The 21764-nt window shown below is 41.1% G+C and overlaps 1 protein-coding gene across 1 annotated transcript in view; it reads left to right on the top strand.

The window, feature by feature from the left end:
- Nucleotides 1–21764, top strand: part of VAV3 (vav guanine nucleotide exchange factor 3) — a 415772-nt gene that overhangs the window by 267450 nt on the left and 126558 nt on the right. The window contains exons 16-17 of the mRNA XM_062191859.1: nt 8825–8926; nt 9505–9605. Coding sequence (XP_062047843.1) covers nt 8825–8926; nt 9505–9605 — 203 coding nt within the window. The remainder of the gene's footprint in view (nt 1–8824; nt 8927–9504; nt 9606–21764) is intronic.

The following is a 21764-nucleotide window of genomic DNA, read 5'->3' as shown; positions in this document are numbered from 1 at the left end:
ACTGCACAGATCCTCTGTGCAGTTCATGCAAGAGTGTGGGTGAGTGGTGCACCCACTGTGGGCTAACACTAGGCATTGATCACCTTGAAAGACAAGACTTGAGGGTGTGATTATGCCAGCAGAAGTGATCCAACCCTGCCCACAGTTGACAATAGAGATCTATCAGGCCTAACTGAGGTATCATCCTGGATACTCATCCCACCCTGGAGGACTGACCAGAGCTCCTTGGCCACACCCAGCAGACACCTCTGGTTATTCACTGAAAGAGCAGACACTCCACTAAGCCACAGAGGCATAATTCAAAGATAAAAGCTATCAGAGGAGAAAACCAATGAATATTTCTACAAATGCCTAAAAATAAATGCAGAAATTCAAGAAACAATAATAAGGAAGACAACATAATTTCCCCAAAGGACACAACACTTCAACATTAGAATGTGAAGACGTAGAGATTAATCACATGCCTGAAAATGAATTCAAAACATTGATCATATGATTACTCAGAAGCAACGAGAAGAAAATTCACAAGTTAAAGAAATTCATACAGGGGCCAGCGCTGTGGCATAGGGGGTTAAACCACTGCCTACAGCGCCAGCATCCCATATAGGTACTGGTTCTAGTCCCAGCTGTTCCACTTCTAATCCAACTCCCTGCTAATGTGCTTGGGAAAGCAATGGAAGATGGCCCAGGTCATGCACCCCTGTGAGAGATCTGGAATAAGCTCCTGGCTTCAGACCCACCAAGCTCCAGCCATTGTGGAAATTTGGGGAGAGAACCAGTGGGTGGAAGATCTGTCTGTCTCTCTCTCTCTTTGCCTCCCTCCCTCTCTCTCCCCTCCTCCCCCTGTCTCCTTCTCTGTAACTCCACCGTTTAAGTAAAATCAATCTTTTTTTTTCTTCTTTTTTTTTTAAACTTTTATTTAATGAATATAAATTTCCAGTGTACAGCTTATGGATTACAATGGCTTCCCCCTCCCATAACTTCCCTCCCACCCACAACCCTCCCTTCTCCTGCTCCCTCTCCCCTTCCATTTGCATCAAGATTCATTTTCAATTCTCTTTATATACAGAAGATCAATTTAGTATAAATATTTCAACAGTTTGCACCCATATAGAAACACAAAATGAAACATACTGTTTGAGTACTAGTTATAGCATTAAATCAAAATGTACGGCACATTAAGGACAGAGATCCCACATGAGGAGCAAGTGCACAGTGGCTCCTGTTGTTGACCCAACAAATTGACACTCTAGTTTATGGTGCCAGTAACCACCCTAGGCTCTCGTCATGAGTTGCCAAGGCTATGGAAGCCTTCCAAGTTTGCCGACTCTGATCATATTTAGACAAGGTCATAAAAGACAGAGTGAGGATAGTAACCAATGATCCTAAGAGTGGCATTTACCAGGTTTGAACAATTATACAGCATTAAGTGGGGAAGAGGACCATCAGTACACACAGGTTGGGAGTGGAGCCATTGGTGGTAGAGTAGAGGTTATGATTACAAAGGAATGAGGCCCAAGTGCGCTAGACAGGGTCTAGAACAAAGGACAGATTCATTATTAGAGGAGCTAAGAAAGGTGCTGTCTAAGCTACAAGTAATTTTTCTAATTGAGAGGCAAATAGAACCTGATAGAAGGGGCTTGATAATAATCTGGTGGGCTTTAGGCCTTGTAAGTTAAGAGGCCCAGACCTATCTATCTCTTCACATGGGGTACATCCTAAGGGAGGTGTGAACCTCCTAGGGGAAGGCACTCTGTTGACTTTCATTACTTGGCTGGCCTAGGAGGAGAGCTGGCCAGGTAAAGGCAGGTGGCATCTCTAGCAAGAAATTTACAGTTCTGCCTGCAATGTTGCTGACCCTACGTGGCTGTCCCCTCAGCTGCAGTGGTCATTTTGGAAGTTGGGCTGAGTGAAGGGCTTTTCAGCTTAGAGCCAATAAGATCTGTGGCTCTGACCTGGGCATCCTTCGACTCCAGGGCAGGTCCATTTCCAGTGATCCAACTCTTGGCAGAGCTGCCAGGGCTCTTCACAAGCTGACTTCTGCTGAAGCCCAGGCTTACCACATTGAAAGCCACTGCAGTGGACTGGCCTGTTGGGTCTCCTTGAGGGCAGATCACTGTACAGACCAGCCATTAATAGGCCTGCCACCCATTGCTTCTGATGCCTAGCTTTATTTTCCTCCTGGTTTGTGTTAAAGCAGACCAGAGGATGCAAGTCAAGGGAGTGCCCGTGTCCCATCTCTAATCTTCGGTGGCCTGAACTACAAGTCTATAGTCACAGGCATGTTCTGTAGTCGTTTTTCTAAGGTAGACAATGCCCATGAGGAAAATTATATTCTCACTTTAAAACTTTCTTTCCCTTTGGTCTGAAAGGGAGGTTTTTTCTACTTACTGTACACTTGGCTGATGGCGAAGTGAATCTAGCTATGAGATTATTATTTGAGTTCTTATTTTGGCTATGCTATTACAGAAAAATGTTAGCCATCTCTTTTATAAGGTCTAAAGATTAAATTGTGTGTCCTACAGATTCCTTCATAATAGAATTAGTTTCCTACCTTGAAGAGAATAGAGAAAGAACAAGTTGGGCTTAGAATAGAGAAATGAGGGAGCAAGTCCTAGATCGCTTGCTGACAATAGCAATATCACATGAATACTTAGCAAACAGTTTCAACCATTAGATAACAACTTAAGAAAACATTTACCAGAAAGTCCAATGCCTTCTATAAATTTTAAGAATCATGTATTTGAAAACACCTCTTAAATATCTAACATGGTGTAGTTTGTTTAACCCCTCCTCCCCCTGTCTCCTTCTCTGTAACTCCACCGTTTAAGTAAAATCAATCTTTTTTAAAAAAGAAATTCATACATGACATGGCAGAAAAATTTTCCCCTGAAATTGAGATTTTGAAGAGAAATCAAACTGAAATATTAGAAAGGAATTCAATATGTCAAATAAAAATACAGTGGAAAACGCTAAAAACAGACTTGTTCAGGCAGAAGAAAAAAAATATCCAAGCTAGAAGACAAGTCTTTGGAAATTTTTCAGTCAGACCAAATAAATAAATAAGAATAATTAAAAAGAATGCTCTAGATTTATGAACTACTATTGAGCAACATATCATAACAGGTCTTAAGAGTTCCTGAAGATTTGGAAAAAGAAAATGGGTTAGAAGGCCTATTCATTGAAATAGTTACAGGAAACTTGCCTAATTTGGAGAAAGAATGGGATGCCCAAGTACACAAGGCACATAGAGCTCCTAAGAGAGAAAAGATATTCGTCACCACAGATTGTACTCAGACTTTCAACAGTAAAACATAAAAGATTCTAAAATGTAGATGAAAGAAACACTGGATTACGTTCAGAAGATTGCCAATTAAACTATCAGCTTATTTCTTATCATAAACCCTACAGGCTGGGAATCAATGGAGAAACATAGTCAAGTCTTAAAAGAAAAAAAAAAAACCTGTAAACCCAGAATACTGTACACTGCAAAGCTCTTTCAGAATATATTCATCTTTTAATTCCTAAGAATCTTGAAAATAATAAAGAATCTACATTCTTTAAGTAATTTTAAAACCTTACTTTGGGAAAATTTTAAGAACTATTGCTTATAGTAATTTAAAAAAAAGATTTTATTTATTTATTTGAGAGGTAACGTTACAGAGAGAGGGAGAGACAGAGAGAAAGGTCTTTCATCCACTGGTTCACTCCCCAAATGGATACAACAGCTAGAACTGGCCAGGGGCCATGAGCTTCTTCCAGGTCTCCCACAAAGGTACAGAGACCCAAGTACTTGGGCCATCCTCCGCTGCTTGCCCAGGCCACAAGCAAAGACCTGTATTAGAAGAGGAGCAGCCAGGACATGAACCAGTGCCTATATGGGATGCCAGCACCGCAGGTGGAGTCTTAGCCTACTGCACCACAGTGCTGACCCCAGCTTATAGTAATTTACTTCTAGTTAAAATAGTGTTACTAGAAGGACGCAAGAAGAAATGTTTCCATCTTGTTAAATTGTGAGTTGTGAAAATACTTTTAGAATAATACAAAAATGAAGATTGTTCAGATTTTCTTGAAAGATACACACAGTGAAATGATATGTATTTGACATTTATTTGGCCAAAATGTTTATTTTCTGAATTTTGGTGACCCACACTTATAATTGTAGGTGTATATCTATATCTGTGTATTTTTGGTACACAAAAAAGACTTGCCTGCAGACCGATTTTTTTCCCAAGCATCTACACCTGCTTCCAGGTCTCTCACCTTCACTTTCAATACAATATGATGAAATAAACTATTTTATATACTTATATAGAAATGTTAATACTGTGATATCATGAGTTATCTTATTTCTTTTGTAATCGATCATGATGATTGATCATTTTGTCTTGTAATTATTTGATTACTGTATTCTTAAATTGTATTATTAAAGTGATTTCAGGAATTAAAGTATATGGTTAAATAGAAAAACTTTTGATTTTGAAAGCAGGCTGTGAAAATCATGGCTGTGTTACTAACCAGCTACATTCTTGTACTACTGAAATATCTTTATGAGTGGTATTATCGTACCTGTATGAAAGTTAATATTTTCTCCCAAAGAAGAGAGGATATAGGTAAATAAATATAATTTATAACATCTAGTTGTATTCCAGATAATCATTATGTTTTTCTACATTTTTCTTCCCTATGGGAGGTAAAAGTTTTTGACCTAGTAACTATCTTTATCCCTTCTTCCTCCATCTTTCCACCTGATACTGTGGCAAAGGTCAGTCTTTGGAAAACAAGTGAAGAAAATGCTACAATATAATATTTTTCTGGCTTCCAGCAGCCATAAATATCTAGCAGATAATTTTCCTAGAGGAAAGTGGTGACTACAAAGACGGGATGAACTCAGTAGAAGGCACTGCCCTGCCCTTAAGTACCGTACAGGCACGTGGAGGTGTACATACACGCATGTACTTCTAATGGTGTGTGAAGATTTCTTTCAGGACTGGACAGAGTTAGTGGAGGACACATCTGACTTGTGCTATTCCCATCTCCTCCTCGGGGGACTGGTCCACTAATCTATGCAACATGTTAGAGTGTCTGAGTTGGGGCTATCTTGAGAAATAGAACAGAGCAGGAGGGAGGGACAGAGAGAAAGAGATACAGACAGACGGATACCTGAGATTTGGTGAAGGTATTTTTAAGGTTGAAAAGAGAGAAAGTGGTCATATTTTCAGAGGAGGAGAAATTGGACCAGAGCAATGGTTAAGAGAAAATGAATGTCTAGTTGGAAATGCACATGTGGAGAATGGTTCTTCAGTTGTCCTCTGCAGGGAACTCAGCCTGAAATTGTCTCACTGTGGCGACTCTTACCTCACTACAAGAGGTTTCTCTCTGTAGGAACCACAGCTGTGTGTGTGTTTCTGTGCGTTTTTTTTTTTTTTTAAGATTTATTTATTTATTTGAAAGAATTACACAGAGAAGGAGAGGCAGAGAGAGAGAGAGAGAGAGAGAGGCCTTCCATCTGCTGGTTCATTCCCCAGATGGCCACAAGAGCCAGGGCTGGGGCAGGCGAAAGCCTGGAGCCTGGAGTTTCATCCAGGTTTCCCACATGGGTGACAGGGGCCCAAGCACTTGGGTCATCTTTCACTGCTCTTCTCAGGCCTATTAGGAGAGGGTTGGATCAGAAGTGGAGCTACTGGGACACAAACCGGCACCATATTTGACATGGGCATCACAGGTGGTGGCTTTACCTGCTACACCACAACACTGGCTCTGCTTTTTTGTGCCTGTGTTTTCCCTAGTATATAATCCTGATGTTTCTCGTCTGCTTCTGCTCCAGGCTACCTTCCTAACCATTCTTATCCAGCCAGTTTACTGTCTTTGAATTCTGCGTCCTCACAGGCTACAGGCCATGTGTGTCAACATCTCTCGACAGGTAGCACTTGAGATGACTTCAGCTAATCTACTGGGTTTTTCTTGCATGTTCCCTCCTGAGTGACACTACTTCTTATTGCCCTGGAATAGTAACATGCAGATTCCTGGTCTGAAGGACAATGGGCATTTCCAGGCTAGAACCGTCACCCATATGGGTTGCAGGCATCCTAGACGGTGGCTTAATCTATTATGCCACACCAGGTTTCTTTTTTTTTTTTCTTTTTTTTTTTATTAAACTTTTATTTAATGAATATAAATTTCCAAAGTATAGCTTATGGGTTACAATGGCTTCCCCCCTCCCACAACTTCCCTCCCGCCCACAACCCTCCCCTTTCCCGCTCCCTTTCCCCTTCCATTCATGTAAAGATTCATTTTCAATTCTCTTTATATACAGAAGATCAGTTTAGTATATATTAGGTAAAGATTTCAACATTTTGCCCATATAGCAACATAAAGTGAAAAAACTACCATTGGATTACTAATTATAGCATTAAATAGCAATGTACAGCACATTAAAGACAGAGATCCTACATAATTTTTTTTCAAATTAATTAATTTTCTATGCCATTTCCATTTTAACACCAGGTTGTTTTTTTTCATTTCCAATTCTCTTTATATACAGAAGATCAATTCAGTATATAATTAGTAAAGACCTCATCAGTTTGTGCCCACACAGAAATGCAAAGTATAAAAATACTGTTTCAGTACTAGTTATAGCATCACTTCGCTTTAGACGACATATTAGGGACAGATCCCACATGGGGTGTAAGTACACAGTGACTCCTGTTGCTGACTTAACAATTTGACACTCCTGTTCATGGCGTCAGTAATCTCCCTAGGCTCTAGTCATGAGTTGCCAGGGCTATGGAAGCCTTTAGAGTTCGCTGACTCTGATCTTATTCCGATAGGGTCATAGTCAAAGTGGAAGTTCTCTCCTCCTTTCGGAGAAGGGTACCTCCTTCTTTGATGGCCCCGTTCCACACCAAGGTTTCTTTAAAACCTCTTAGTGTGTTTTGATTCTCCTTGCAACTTTTTGTCTTCTGAAAAGTCAGTTTATTCCCAGTGAGTTGATTAATTGATCCAGACACAACTCCATGCAGAGGTTGGTTTGACCCCATGAGAAGGGTGTTCCACCTATGTCTGTGGCTGACTTCTGGAGTTAATTAAATTCTTGGGGCCCATGTATGCAAGTTTCTGCCTGAAGGAGACCTACCTTTATTTGAAATCTTCAGGCTGATGGATTCTTCACGTTCCTGGGACTGAAACTGCTTTTGACAATTCATCCACAAGTGCACCTCCCTGATGCTGAGAGGAAAATGAACAGCAGCCTTCCCTGACTGAGGAAATGGATTTTGATGCTCTTTTCGATGCACAGCCTTACGGGCTCAGGGATCAAATGTTTTCTGAAAAAAACTGAAGAGAGTTTTGTTTATAGATTCTTCTCTCGACTCCTCCTTACCCGGAGAAGAGTCCTGTAATTTTTAATCAGCAACACGTTTCTGTGGAAATGGCCACCCTTTTCAGCACACCATGGGACATTTTCCTCAAAAGCGAGGTCACCAGAAGCACAGAGCAGAGAAATCCCAGATGGCGCTGATATTTGATTTCATTTTTAGCACGCTCATATTCAGCAGATGGATTGGAAGGCTGACCCCTCTGACACTTCTGCTTCACTGCCTGCTACTCCAATTGCCTTTGTGAATGTTTTTTCATGAGGCTCCTCTTGGTACCTCGGAGATTGATGCCTGGTTGCCCACCTGCGTTATGCTTCATTACGCCGAGGCTCTGTGTGGTTGCGAGTTGCTGTATTCTATAAGAGGGGAAATCCTAGCTCATCATTATCTCAGACTTTTCCTACAATCTCTCAAATTGTGTGTAACATCTTGAAGTGCATTGTCTTAGCTTTCTAGATGGACCCCTGATTTGTAGTCATTTTTCACGTATCCTATTGTAGTTTTCCTGCTTTCTTCAGTAATATTGCTAAATGAAGGATAATCTATGCCAGTCCAGTAGAACTGACTAATTAAACTGTTTCCAATCTACCCGCTAAACACAAAAATCCAGTTCTTTTAACGTGAATATTGCTGATTTCCTGCATTTAGTACAGCTTCCGTGGCTAAGAGTACAGGCCTGGCAGGTGTCCCCGATGCTCCCATTTCCTTCACATTAGAGTAAGCCTCAGTTTCCCTGCTTGTAATATTATTAGCAGTTGCCATAATTAAATGCAATAATGAGCACCGCATGGTTGTCCTGAGATCTGACACAGAGTATTTGCACAATGAATATTAGTGTGTGAATGTCAATTAATTTTTGTTGTGTATGTGTGTAATATAAATGAAGCAAAAATAGAAATGATGAGAAACAGTTTTTAGTTTTTATCTGGATTGTGGTGAATTTTTTGTGCAGGAAGAAGTTTTTATGATCAGACTGATACTTTGTTTCAAAACTTTCTATACAATTATTCCTTTTTGTAGACACCTTCAGAGTCTAGCCCGAGTTAAGCTCAGGCAGAGAAGCCCCCTCTCTCCCACTCTGGCCTGATAGTTCACATTTCAGTGACATGTCCGCCATGTCTGGGAAAGGCAAATGGTCACACAGCATTGATTTCCAGCAGGGTTGGTTTGTTTCCAGACAAGCTGACCCAAGTGTCTTCTGGAAAGTTCTCTGGGAACAGTCCATTCTGAGGACGATTATGCTGCTGGTTCCCATACAACCAGATTTTGGTGCATATTTTAATGGGTAGCATACTTCCAGCTTAGAAAGCATTGCGTATGTAATAGCCTTTTTGGTTTGAATCAGATACCTGCCCAATGCCATTCTCATTAATTTAGGTTTTAGATGACTAGTCTGCTGTTTTGTTGTGAAACTGCCTTTGGGAAGTGACGTTTTATCCTTTTTATAGATCTAACATAAGGCCGGACCATGCGGACTCCAATTTCCATGACTTCAAGATGCACACCTTTACTCGGGTGACATCCTGCAAAGTCTGCCAGATGCTCTTGAGGTAAGTGTGCGCCATCCTGTTTCTTAGTTTAAAGGAGCTAAAATCATTGCTAACAACTTCAGCCTTTTAAAAAAAAAAAATTTACAGTGACAAAGGAAGAGACAGATTGTCTATCTTCTGGTTCACTCCCCAAATGACTGCCAAAAACCATGGGCCCAGAATTCCCTCTGGGTCTCCCACATGGGTAGAAGGATCCCAAGAACTTGGGATAGCTGTTGTTTTCCCACCATTAACAGGGAGCTGGATTGGGACTTGGACTAGGGCTCATATGGGATGTCGGCATCTTTGCAGCAGTGGCTTAACCTGCAGCATTGCAACACTAACCCCCACCTCAGACATTTTTTTTTTTTTACTTTGTGGACAAACTACTCTAAAGTAGGGGTATTGTCCTAAGTTTGGACGTCACAGATCTTTGCTAAGGCCTTGTTCCTGGGGCTCCCTGTTGAGCCTCCCGGAAGGTCTCTGCTGAGAATATTTGAGTAGGACTCTGGCAACTTTATCCCCTTCTTACTCTAATGATGTAAGACAGGCAGAACTTAGCACCTTTTAATATATCACTCTCACTTTTTACCTTTCAGAGGAACATTTTACCAAGGCTATTTGTGTTTTAAGTGTGGAGCAAGAGCACACAAAGAATGTTTGGGACGAGTGGACAACTGTGGCAGGGTTAACTGTGGTGGTAAGTTTTGTTTACTCTTGTAATTCTGTTAATGAGGACCTAAAACTTGCTAAACATAACTAAGACTTGATTTACCTCTAATAAGTGCTTATTACAGCATATCTGCTTTTAAAACTATATATATTTTCTGAAGACTTACTTATTTGAAAAGCAGAATGGCAGGAAGAGAGAGATGGGGGAGGGGGTAGGTAGAGAGAGATCTCGAGAGATCAATCTTCCAATCATTGGTTCATTCCCCACATAGCCACAATGGTCAAGCCACAATAAAGCCAGGAGACAGGAATTCCATCTGGGTCTACCACATGAGTATCAGGGGTCTAAGTACTTGGGCCATCTGCTGATACTATACCAGGCACATTAGTGGGGAGCTGGATCAGAAGTGGAGCAGCCTGGACTCCAGCCAACACGCATATGAATTGCTGACATTGCCGACGGCAGCTTAGCCAGCTGTGCCACATTGCTGGCCATTAAAACTATATTCTATATGTATAATTAGAACGCTTTAAAATTCATAAGGATTTTTTTACATCATTGTGTATGTGTTTGAAGAGAGAAAAACAGACAGAGCAAGCAAGCTCCCATTTGCTGGTTCACTCCCCAAAGGCCCATAAAGGCCATGGCTGGGCCAAACCAAAGAAGCCAGGAGCTGGGAACCCATTCAGGTGTCTTGCATGGGTGACAGAAACCCAATTACCTAAACCAGCACCACTGCCTCCACAGAGTCCATGTTAGTATGGAGCAGGGTGTTGAACCCAGGCACTCTGAGGTGGGATGCAGGAGTTTTAACCAAGTGTCTTAACTGCTAGAGCAAATGTCTGCCCCAGTGACTTATTGTTATAAATTATTTAAAATTTGTGTGACTTTGATACTAATTTTTTTGAAGGCAGAAGTTTGTAAGGGGGACTTGGATTGTTCCATGTCACCTATTTCATTAATCCCAACCCCTAAATATGTCACTAAAGTTGTACAAATGCAACCAACATGAATAAATGGAATCACAAAACAGAAAGAAAATATTCTTTACTTCCTTCATTAGTAGGTAGATTTCTTCTTTCTTCTCTTAGATATTTAGCTTAGAATTGCTGATGGTTCCAGAAGCATCACACAGCCTAATTGATGAATTAATAAATTGAATACATTGTCATTTTCTAGCTTTTAACAAAGAGCACATGCCCTTTGGATTTTATGTAAATATTTTCTCCTTGGTTTATAAGAAGAATGCTCCATGCTTGTTACACGAACCAGTTTTTAAGACTGTTGGCGATTATGCATTCAGTAGCCTTTTGCCTCTCGCTGCTCCTTTTGGGCTCTCATCCTTCTCTTTCTTTTCTGGCCTCTTTATTCTTTCTCTTTCTTCGTCTTTCTCTTTGTCCTTTTCCCCTGAGTTTCTCTGTGTTTTATCAATAAGACCTTTCAAAATCAGTAAAACTTTTTGAACACTAGAAAGGATCTTAAACAGCTGAGTTCAAAAGGTAGCCGTGTCAACCTTTGATTTTCCCAAAGGAAAAGGTGGACATTGAATTATTTTGGATAATGTGAAGAAGAGTGAAACAGAGAATAGTTCATTTCAGAGCTGAGTTCAGAAAATGAGCAGTTGTGGAAAAGGTGACTCCTGTGAGAGGACTGAGATTACAGCACCCTTGTTCCCCTGGTAGACATTTTTAAGAGGCCTCATATGCCATTGGCAGTGCTGGGCATTGGCAGCTACAAAGAAAAAGATTCTGGCAAGATCCAAGCACCTGCACTGTGCCCGCCCTAGGGGTTCTCTGCCAGGCATCTTCCTGCATGAGATCATTGTCTTCAGAATAGCCCTTCCCACGTTCTGACAGGGGCCAGAGTGCTTATGCAACTTGTTCATGGCCAGTTAAGTGAGAGAGACCAGGTTATCACATCCATCTGAAAGTCAGAAATGGGTTACAAAGCTGAACAATGGAATAGAAGCATTAGAAGTTACTGATACTCTTTGTCAGACTAATGCAGTTTGTCACTTAAATTTTTGTTCTTCCATCCCTGCGTGTCCCATCCTGTGTTCTCTCTGAGGATGAGTAACATGTTACTTGCCCATGGTAGTGCAGTGTTTTACAAATGCCGTGGCCCTGTCTGGATGAGTTGTAGTCTCTCAAGAACCTGAAGCCATCCCAGAGTTGGCATGGCAATTGTGTTCTAAAGGGGATTGTGTGGGAGGGTGGTTGAGAATCAAGTCCAGATGGTTGCAATCCTAACTGTGCTATTTGCTAGCTAAGCGAGTTTGGGGAGTTTACTTAAACATGATGAGCTTTTGTTTATCTTTAAAATATAATTTAGAGGATTATTGTGAGGACCCAATGAGACAGTGTTGGTGCCTAACCCAGTGCCTGGATACAATAAGAACAGCTTTTATCCAAGTTGTTAGAGTGAGAAGTCAGTTTCTTGAAGAATGTGTTCATGGTCTGGAGTAAATGTGGATGGAAAAATTAATGAGCACCAAACTTTGAAATGATACAGAAGACAGAAACTAAAATATGACCTGAAAATTTTTAATTTTTATGTTTAAAAAAATCATCAGAAACAGCGGGGAATTCCTGGTTTAGCCAGATGAAGACTAGTATATTCTCAGTGTCTGTCCCTTGATCATTATATCAATGTACTGTGTCCCTAGGTGAGTCATATTGCATAGGGAGACAGCAGGCAATGGTGATAAAACTTCCAAGCCCTGGACTTTGGTCTTGTTTGAATCCAGGCTCCGCTCTTTAACCCTTGAGGACTTTGGACTGCGTTTATGTAACCTTTGTAATTTATTGTTTCTTCTCTCATGAAATAGTGATTGTCATAGCACCTAGCCTTATTTTTTTCAAACTAATACTCGTATACTACCAGATACTGTTCTAAGTACTTTGCCACTCTTGACTCATTTAGTCCTATAAAAATTCTGTTAAGTTGGCATTGTTGCTATGCTTATCTTACACATAAGAAACTGAGGCACAGGTTAAGCCATTTGCTTAAAATGCTTAATCAACAGAGCCAAGATTAAAATTCAGGTAATCTTGCTTCTTAATTTGTTCTTAATTTGTTGTTAAGTAGTCTGTGCTACCTGTCACGTGACAATATCTGTGATGATAACATGGCAAATGTATCAAATACCCATTCCTAAACCCAGTAGGTAATCCCATGCTTGCTGAAAGGGAGAGATTTTCTTATACTTCCTTAGGCAGAAGCACTTTGGAATTCAGTTGATTTGGATCTCTACCGAGTGGTTTTGGGTCTGAATGTTTTGAAGTGCTGCAAGAAAGAGGCATCCTGGGCTCTGAGCTGCCCTCTTTACACAGAGGCTCTCAGAACTGGGAGGACTTTAGACACCTTTAGCTCCAGGGCCCCTTATTTTAGGGTGAGAAAACTAGGTCATAAAAATATGAAAACAATATAACTAAGAATAAGACTGTTGGTCCTCTGCACATTGTAGAAAATGCTCTTTTGCACAGTGTCAGCTATTCAACACTGGCACCATTCTCTAAACTTTTCTGTATCATTCATTATGGAGCAGGGAAAAGTTTTTCTATAGCTCTGACTAAATTTGTTTGGGGGAGTGGGTTGAACTTATTTGTCTGCTTTCATGATTCTCTCTTTTTTGTTCTTGTGTTGACCTCCATCCCCCTATTGTTTTCACATTTGTGCTCTTTGCCTGTCTCTTCCCTCCCCTCTTCCTCTTCCTCCTCCCTCTTCTCCTCCTCCTGCTTCTTTTCTCCTTTCCCCTCCCTCCTCCCCCTTTCCTACTCAACATTTGGAAGAGACCAATGACACTGGATGCTCATAGTTACTTGGTGTCAGGAAAGAGTAAAAACCTGCCCAGGGGCATCTCTGTTTTTGACTTCAGATTGAGATTTGCTGGGGAGCCCTGTAGTAGAGTAACAGGGAACTTGTCTGCACTGGGAAGAGGAATCTGTTATGGTTCCTTCAGCAGCCTTCTCCCTCCCACTCCCAAATAGGTGCCCTCTCAAAGTTCGAAGTCATGGCGTCCTTTCCGCAAACTCCCTTCCTGCATTGCTCTGTGAATGGAGTGTGAGTTTGAGCTTGGTGGGTCTGATGTTGAGAGTGATAAAATAGGTCATATTTTGAGATCCTGGCCTGTTGAGAATCCTAGCATGGGTTTATGTCTTACACAGGCATTTGTTTTTGGCATCCAGAAATGGTTGTCTGCAGCATTTCAGAATTTCCTGCCATTGGCATAGTATTTGGAGAAATGTGGAAGTAAGGGAAAGCAAGAGGATGAACAGTTGTTTACCTGAATGGGGCTTTTGTGTGGAGGAGAGTGTGAAATCATTTCAGGAGTACTTGACTTTGAGGAAAATTATCCAATAGTCAAATTTAAAGCAAAAGAATAAGATTGACATAGACAAACTTAAATGTTTACATAAAGCAAGTTCCCACATAACATTTGATCAGAGGTGGCTTGAAATCCTCCCCAACATTATAGAGCTTTATGTTTCCAATCCTAGCACAGCCTAACTGTATTCTCAAGAGACAAGAAGGGACTCTCCCTGGCCCAGTGAGTCCCTGAGTCCAGAGTTCACTTGTGGTCGAGGAAGCTGTGGCTGGTAGGAGTGGTTATGTTGTCATAAATGTTGGAGGGTTAGCACACCATCTTTACTCCACACTGGCCGTGTTTGTGGGGAGGAGTGGTCAAATGGAGAAGAGGCTCTGGTAGTGCAGAATGACAGGAGAAACCAAGGGGCTACGTGAAGACTTGAGAATTTTCCACCCTGCCTTTCAGTTGCCAGCTCCATGGGCTGTCACTTTCCAGACTTACCTTCCTTGACCATTCTCAGTCATTTGACGCTGTTAACCATTTTCCTTGATGATCTTCACTTTCCACCACATCCCTTTTGTCTTCCTTTGGTGATCTGATCCATTTCTCTTGCTCTAGCTGCAGGCCACACCGTATGTATATAATGTTCTAGCTCTGCATAAGACTGCTCTCCTGAACTTTGTGTATAAAATATTGCCATCCTCCTGGGCAGGCATTGTGGTACAGTGGGTTAAGCCTCGTCTTGGGATGTGTGCATCCCATGTTGGAGTGCCTGGTTCTAGTGTCAGCTACTCCACTTTTGATCCAACTTCCTGCTAATATTCCTGGAAGGCAGCAGGTGATGACTCAAGTACTTGACTCCCTGCCGCTCACATGGGAGACCTGAATGGAATTCTGGATCCTGACTTTGGCCCGGCCCAGGCCCAGCCATTGGGGGAGTGAATCAGAGGATGGAAGATCTCTCTCTCTCTCTTTCTGTAATTCCATCTTTCAAATAAATAAATCTTAAAAAATATTTCATCTTCCAAAAATTTCCCATCTTCTTCTCACATATCTCCCCTCCCAAATGTTCTACAGTGATCTCAGATTTCACTTAACATCAGCCTCATTAATCCTACCACAAACTTCCTTCTCCTTGTCTTAATTAAATGCCTGCCATCCATACACTCACCCAAGCCTGGTGTCAGCGTTGGCTTCCCTCTGCTCCCCATGTTCATTCACTTACCTATTCTTAATTTTCCTCCTAAATTTCTCTGTAATCCACCAATGTGATATTGCTATAGATAGAAAATGTCCTTATTTCTTATTCAGACAGCTATAAGAGTTTCCTAACTCCTTAATCTTAATCCTATACATTCTACATAATTTCTAAAATGATCTACATATTAACATTAAGACTAATTATGTTGTAATTTTACCTACTAATTATGTCATAATTTTACCTTCTATACTTTCCATTTCTTATAGAGTAATGTTCAGACTTCCCAAAATGGCATATGAAGCTCTAGTGTTTTCACACTAATTTTTGACACTTTCTAACCCACAGTGCAACTCTGTTTAATTACTCACAGTTCCCCAACTACTTTTCTCATGTTTATGTATCTAAGTGTATTTTCTCTATTTTTTAAAATCTACTTTTAATTTGTATTTGAAAGGCAGAGAGAGATTTCCCATCTGCTGGTTCACTCCCCCAAAAATCACAATAGTTAGGGCTTGGCCAGGCCAAAGCCAGAAGCTGAAATGCAATCCCTTGTAATGGATAGGAACCTAATTACTTCAGCCATCACCTGCCACCTTCCAGAGTCCATGTTAGCGGAGGCTGTCATGAAGAGCAGAGCTAGGACTCAGAAATGGGGGAACTCTAATATAGGATGCAGGTATCCCAAGCGGTGTCACACTCACCAGGTCAAATGCTGACCTCCCGTTTCTCTATTTTAATATCTTCCCTCCACTTGTCTGAAGAATTTATATTCCTTTTTAAAAAGTCAAAGAAAATGTTGTCCTAACTTTGAAAAACCTTTTCTGATCTCTCAGTACTTGGACTTTTTTTGTATGTCTGTCCTCTGTGGTTTCCTGGCATCTATTTATTTTTTCATTGCATTGAACACATTTATTATAACTGATGCAGTATGGATCACCCCAATTAGATTTGGGCCTCTTGGTGATAAAAGCCATACTTAATTGATGTTTTGATCTCAAGGAAGACATGGTAGATGAATGAATGAATGAGTGATTAGATCACCAAACAGATGGATGAATGAATGAGTAGAGTGTGGTTCACCAGGATTTCCAGGCCCTAACAATAATTATGGTCTTAGAATCAAAAGCAGCAGGGTCTAGAAGGTTTTATAGGTTTTGGTTTCACAATTGATTAGACAGTGGACAAGTAGAATAAAAGGCTTTTCTGAGTCCCTGGTGGGGACTTGTTAGAGAAAGAACTGATTAGACCTTTTATATTCCTTTCCAGTGTTTATGCAAGGAAAGGCTGAAGCCCTAAGCATTGATCAATAGGCCTTTGACAAGGGACTCCTGGGTTAGGTTAATAAGTAGCAAGAAAGTGAACCAGTTCACAGAATACCTGATGACAAAAATGTTTTTCCTTTCTGGAGTAATCTACTCTCTGATCCATTCAATTCCATTTTCATAATTCTTGCTCGGCTTTTACTATTTCTTCTCTCTGAAATATGCTTTCTCTTCTCTGCACTATTTCAAGGCCTACGCTTACTTAACTTCCTGTAAGTAAAAAAGCTCTTTGCCAATCATTAACCTCACCTTGGTCACCCAATGGTAACCTGAATTAACTTGTTCTCTAATTAGCTTCAATGTAGTTTTGTTTATTTGCTAAAATTAGGCTGTGTTGTGGTAACTAATGCGTTCCCCAGCTCCAGTGGTTTTTAACACATACAAGTTTTTCTCCTGAGCCCTATTTGCTGTGGGTTCAGTGGTCCTCTGGAGCATCTCTTTCTAAACGGTATCTTGGGGTCTATGTCATTTCCATCTTGTGACTCTGCCAACTTGACATGAGGCTCCCAGAGTTGCTGCTTTTAGAATCATAGCCTAAATTAAACAGTGCCATTTTTGATCACTGCTATTAGCTAAAACTTATTACATGGCTTCAGTCATAAAGGAAGCTGGACAATGAAGTGGACCATGTGGACTGTTTGGTGGGCATTACTGTCTCTGCCAGCTTCGTTTCTACTCATAGGTTATATGCACCTTTAGTTTGGAAAGCATGTTTCTCATCTTTTGTATCCATCCCTTAGTACTGTGAAAAAGAAAGGACACTTCATATCAGTTCTCACTTTTTTCCCAAAGTAGGAATATTGGAACCCAAATACAATCTTTAGTGATGTTGTAGAATATGGCAAAATGTTAATCATTAAGCATTTTAAATATCTCTTAGACCTTTTTTTAATGGAAGAGCCTTTGGATGTTATCTTTTTCAGGTTCAGAAATCTTTTATATTTCAGGCCCTATATCCCTTATATCTATGTAGTCTTCATTCATCCTGTACAAAGTAATTACATGGCAAAAATGAAGCACATTTCAGAGTGAAGTCATTCATTCACTCTAATAGATGACTGACATATTAACTCAAGTAAAGGATGTGCTAAGTTTATTAAAAAACAATGCAACTTGAAAACAAAAATGTGAAGATGGGAGATGTCCTATGTCTTACCATTCGAGGATTTGCCTGGATTTAAAGGACAGGCAGTTCCACTCTTTTTCACTGAACTTGAGTTGACTCACATTCACCATGGCAACCTCAGTGATCAACATGTACGCGGGCTCTGAAGTGTATGCCAAAAGTTTCTAATGTTAATAATGAATAGTATGAACTCAGTTATATTAGGCTCTCTTAACAAGTTACTGCAAAGCTGATGTAATTCTATGGTGGCATTTCTTTCTCACAGTACACTACCCCAAAATTTAAACCTAGGCTGCAAACTTTGGGGATGTTTATGTTTTTTTTTCCCACTCTAATATAGATGACTAAGCCCTTCCAGTCCCCTTGTTACCATGACGTTGATCAATATAGCTTGCTTTGCATCTTCTCAGTTTGAACAAAGAAAGTAACTTTGGAAGGCAAATACTGCTGCTGCAGACTTGGTTTGTGCATCTTTTGTTTTAGTGGGAATGCAAGCCTCAGCTGCTCTAATATTTAACCGAGGCAGATCCCCATTTGCTTATCTGTTTAATCGCTCTTTTATCTAGGCCAGAGGCTGCTCCTGCTGCTGCAATAGCCACCCCTAATTGGAATCCTAGTGGTTTAAACCTGCAGCATTGCTATGTGGAATTTGCACCCCAAATTTGCCTGTAGAAAGGATTCTTTCATAAGTAGTATTGCGTATTTTAGCACAAGAGACAGGCTTTTAGGATACAGTTTTATTTCATCCTTCTGCCACTAGATATTTTGTCACATTACATTTTTGTGAACTGAGGCTTGATCATTGATTTCATAACCAAAAAATGACTTTGGTTTCACTTAATATTACTTAAAACCTTTTGTAAAAATTGAACTTTTTAACTCATCAAGACAATTTTATATTCAAGAGTGGTTATTTTGTTTCCATTTAACTATTTGGGTCAGTTTAATGATACATTAATAATTATTGAAATGAATTGGAAACTATTATATGGTTGGATTCCTGTTAGAGCTACTGAAAGACTTGAAATCAGTTTCTTTCCAAGTATTATTTGTGGCTTGTGTTTTTCTGTATGTTTTTTTTTCTTTTAAAAACTTTTTTAGATCTGAGTGGTGAGCATGGAATTTGTACATCTTTCCCCCAAACTGGATCAATTCAGCTGTCTTTTAGTTTTAGTGTTTCACAAAAATAGCTTGTAAACCATGATGGTGAGAATCTTCCAAAACTGTCTTGGTATTTACTTTTCTGTAGCCCCTTTTGAGACAAACGGACTTACTGAACATTGATTTGTTTAGTTGTAAGTAATAAAACTTCAGATAAGAGACAGATCAAATTGTGTAGTAAAGGGTGAACAAAGAGCCACTTGCGTTGGAAAAACAAATATAGCAGAAGAGAATTTTATATTTAAACTAATGAATTGTAGTATGAGAATCTAAACCTCAGTGAAAATCATTTCTCGTACACAAACATGCACACTGAGCTGTGTGCAGGCCATGAAGAGGTAGTGCTGCAGGGCTCCACACACCTCAGTCACACCACTTCCCCGAATCCCATTTAACCCGTTGGGACATGATGAAAGAATGCAAGGTATAAACCCCCAGAGGGCCTGTGAGTCACCATCTGGGAAGGTTCTTGAAAGGGTAAGAACATTTTATAGTTTGATCAATAGCAGCCTCAGAAGCAGGCTGCAGCATAAAGACAAATTGAGGATTAAAAACTTTTGGAAACTTGAAGAACTGAGTTACTAGCTTAAGAAGACTCCCAGGAGAGAAAGAGAAGGAAAGAGAGAAAGAGACATTTTCATTAGGTCTCACCCAGCAACCCTTCTCCTAGGTCAGATTCAAGTGTTAATGATAATCAGCTCTTATTATCCCAGTCCTAATGCAGAATTGTGGCACATGGAGTTCTCTGGAGCTCTGCTTCGTTCCATACTACTTTGGGTACATACTAAGAGGCAGTCAAGGATGGGGTTGCAGATTTCATGATTAGAGCAACTTTTCCATAGGATACCTAATGGAAAAAGGATCTCTTTCTGTTTTTTTTTTTTTTAAGCCAGAATGAACTTTTACTTTTAAAAATCTGAAATACTATGTATCTCTCTCTCATTACTATCAGTGTATATTAACAAGCTACTGCATCGGGGCTGGCATTGTGTTGCACTGGGTTAAGCTGCTGCCTGCAATGCCAACATCCCATATGCCACCAGTTCAAGTTCTGGCTGCTTCAGTTCTGATCCAGCTCCCTGCTAATGTTCCTAGGAAAGCAGCAGGGGATGGCTGGCGTGCTTGGGGACCCTGTCACCCGTATGGGAGGCTTGGATCAAGTATGAGGCTCCTAACTTCGGCCTGGCCCAGCCATTGCTGCTGTTCCCATTTAAGGAGTGAACCAGTGCATGGAAGAGCTTTCTCTTTGTCTTTCCTTCTCTTTGAAACTCTGCCTTTTAAATAAATAAATTAATCTTAAAAACTAATAAGCTGTTGTACTAATGTGGTTATGAGAATGTAGGTTATGTCTGTAAAAGAAGCCATTTAGTGGAATGACCTTCATTCCAAGTGCAGAAATAGAAGTTAAGGAGCCTGGCCTAGGGTGTCTTCACTCAAAGCAGATCCTAAGAATCTTTGCCACCCTTTTGGCTTTTGCCCTGCCCTCAGAATCCTCCGAATGCTTCCATGAGGTGTGACTACATAGAAACCCAGGTGTACGAGAGCTGCTCCTTAAGCAGCACAGCCAGCCTGAGCAGAGTAGGATGCTAACTGCTTCGTGTCGAGTCCGCTCTCAGTGGCTGTCCTGGGTGCTGGGGTGGATGAGAAGAAGGAGTAAAGCCAGGAAAGCGGAGACAGTGGGTCCCCCTTGGAAGAGCATCCTGAAGAAAGCCTCTTTTCCCATTTTCTCATGTGGGTTCCCCAGGGGCAGCTTTGTGCAGAGAATTCTTAGTGCATCCAGTCAGAATTATGGGGTTAGCTGATGTCTTGGTGAGACACCCAAGAAGGAAAGCAGGAGACAATGAGGATGTGGAGAAATAAAGGAGGGAGAACAGAGGAAGGTGCTCCGTCCCGGCTAGGCTGTCCCTCACTTGGTGCCAGTCCTCTGGGCCTCAGGTCCCTGTGTGTTCTGTGATAACCTCTCTTTCATGTTGAGAGCTGGCCAGCTTGCAGCCCTGACCTGAGAAACAAGGTATCAAGAGCCCGTAAAGGAAGGTCTTCTGTTTCTAGATGTGTTCCCCAAGTGACAAGGCACAGGTGTCTGCACAGGTGCATGACCACCCTAAACACTGTCGTTTCCTCTTCCCGAGGAGAGCCCAGAGGACTTTCATGGGGCCTGATCTGACACTGCTGTCACATGAAGCTGTCATAGGTTTTATACCATGAATAATACATTTATTTTACTTGAAAGAAAGAGAGAGAGAGAGAGAGGTGAAGAGAGGGAGAGGAAGATATCTTCCAATATGCCTGTAACACCTGGAGCTGGACCAGGCTGACACCAGGAACCCGGAACTCCATCCGGGTTTCCCACGTGAATGGCATGAACTCAAGCCCCTGGGCCATCCTCCTCTGCCTTCCCAGGTGCCTCAGCAGGGAACCCGGTTAGGAGCGGAATAACCAGGACTCACACAAGCACTCCAATATGGGATGCCGGTGTTACAAGTGGTAGTTTAACCCACTGTACCCAAACACTGGCTCCCACAAATAATACATGTTTTGAAAGGCCTATTTCACAAGGATATGACATACTTATATGTGAATAATCAGAAAAGATGCTGCATTTGAAGTGAAATTAAGGTGCACGCTTATGGAGTTAGGAACACTGAAACATGAAAGATCTGAGGTTTCCCCACCTCAGAATCCTGTGTAAGTATTATAAAGCTTTCCTCTGTCTCCTTGAACAGAGGACTTGGAGGCCTCCTGCAGTCTCTGAGCCTTAGCTCAGGATGGCATTCTGCCTCTCCAGTAGGAGAAGAAAGTAGTTTAGGGCTATCCAAGCAAATAGGTCTTTCTGGGGAAACCAGAGAAACAGGTACCACAGCTGCCCTGCCGAGAACCCAAGTTCAAATCACCTGGGTTCAGAGGCTGGGCCAGCCCAGCGCTGGTTTATAGACCCTCTTCCCAAACCAGTCCTCTCTTAGACAATCTCTTTCCAGCATTTTATCCAGGATTACTTCTTTGTTAAGACTGATTTCAGGCCTAGCAAAGATGCTTTCTTAAGACACAGTTATCTGTGAAAACCAAGGCT

Source organism: Lepus europaeus, chromosome 5 (assembly GCF_033115175.1).
Source record: "Lepus europaeus isolate LE1 chromosome 5, mLepTim1.pri, whole genome shotgun sequence".
NCBI lineage: Eukaryota > Metazoa > Chordata > Mammalia > Lagomorpha > Leporidae > Lepus > Lepus europaeus.
Note: the sequence above shows the minus strand (reverse complement) of the source record. Positions and strands in the feature narration are given on the sequence as shown.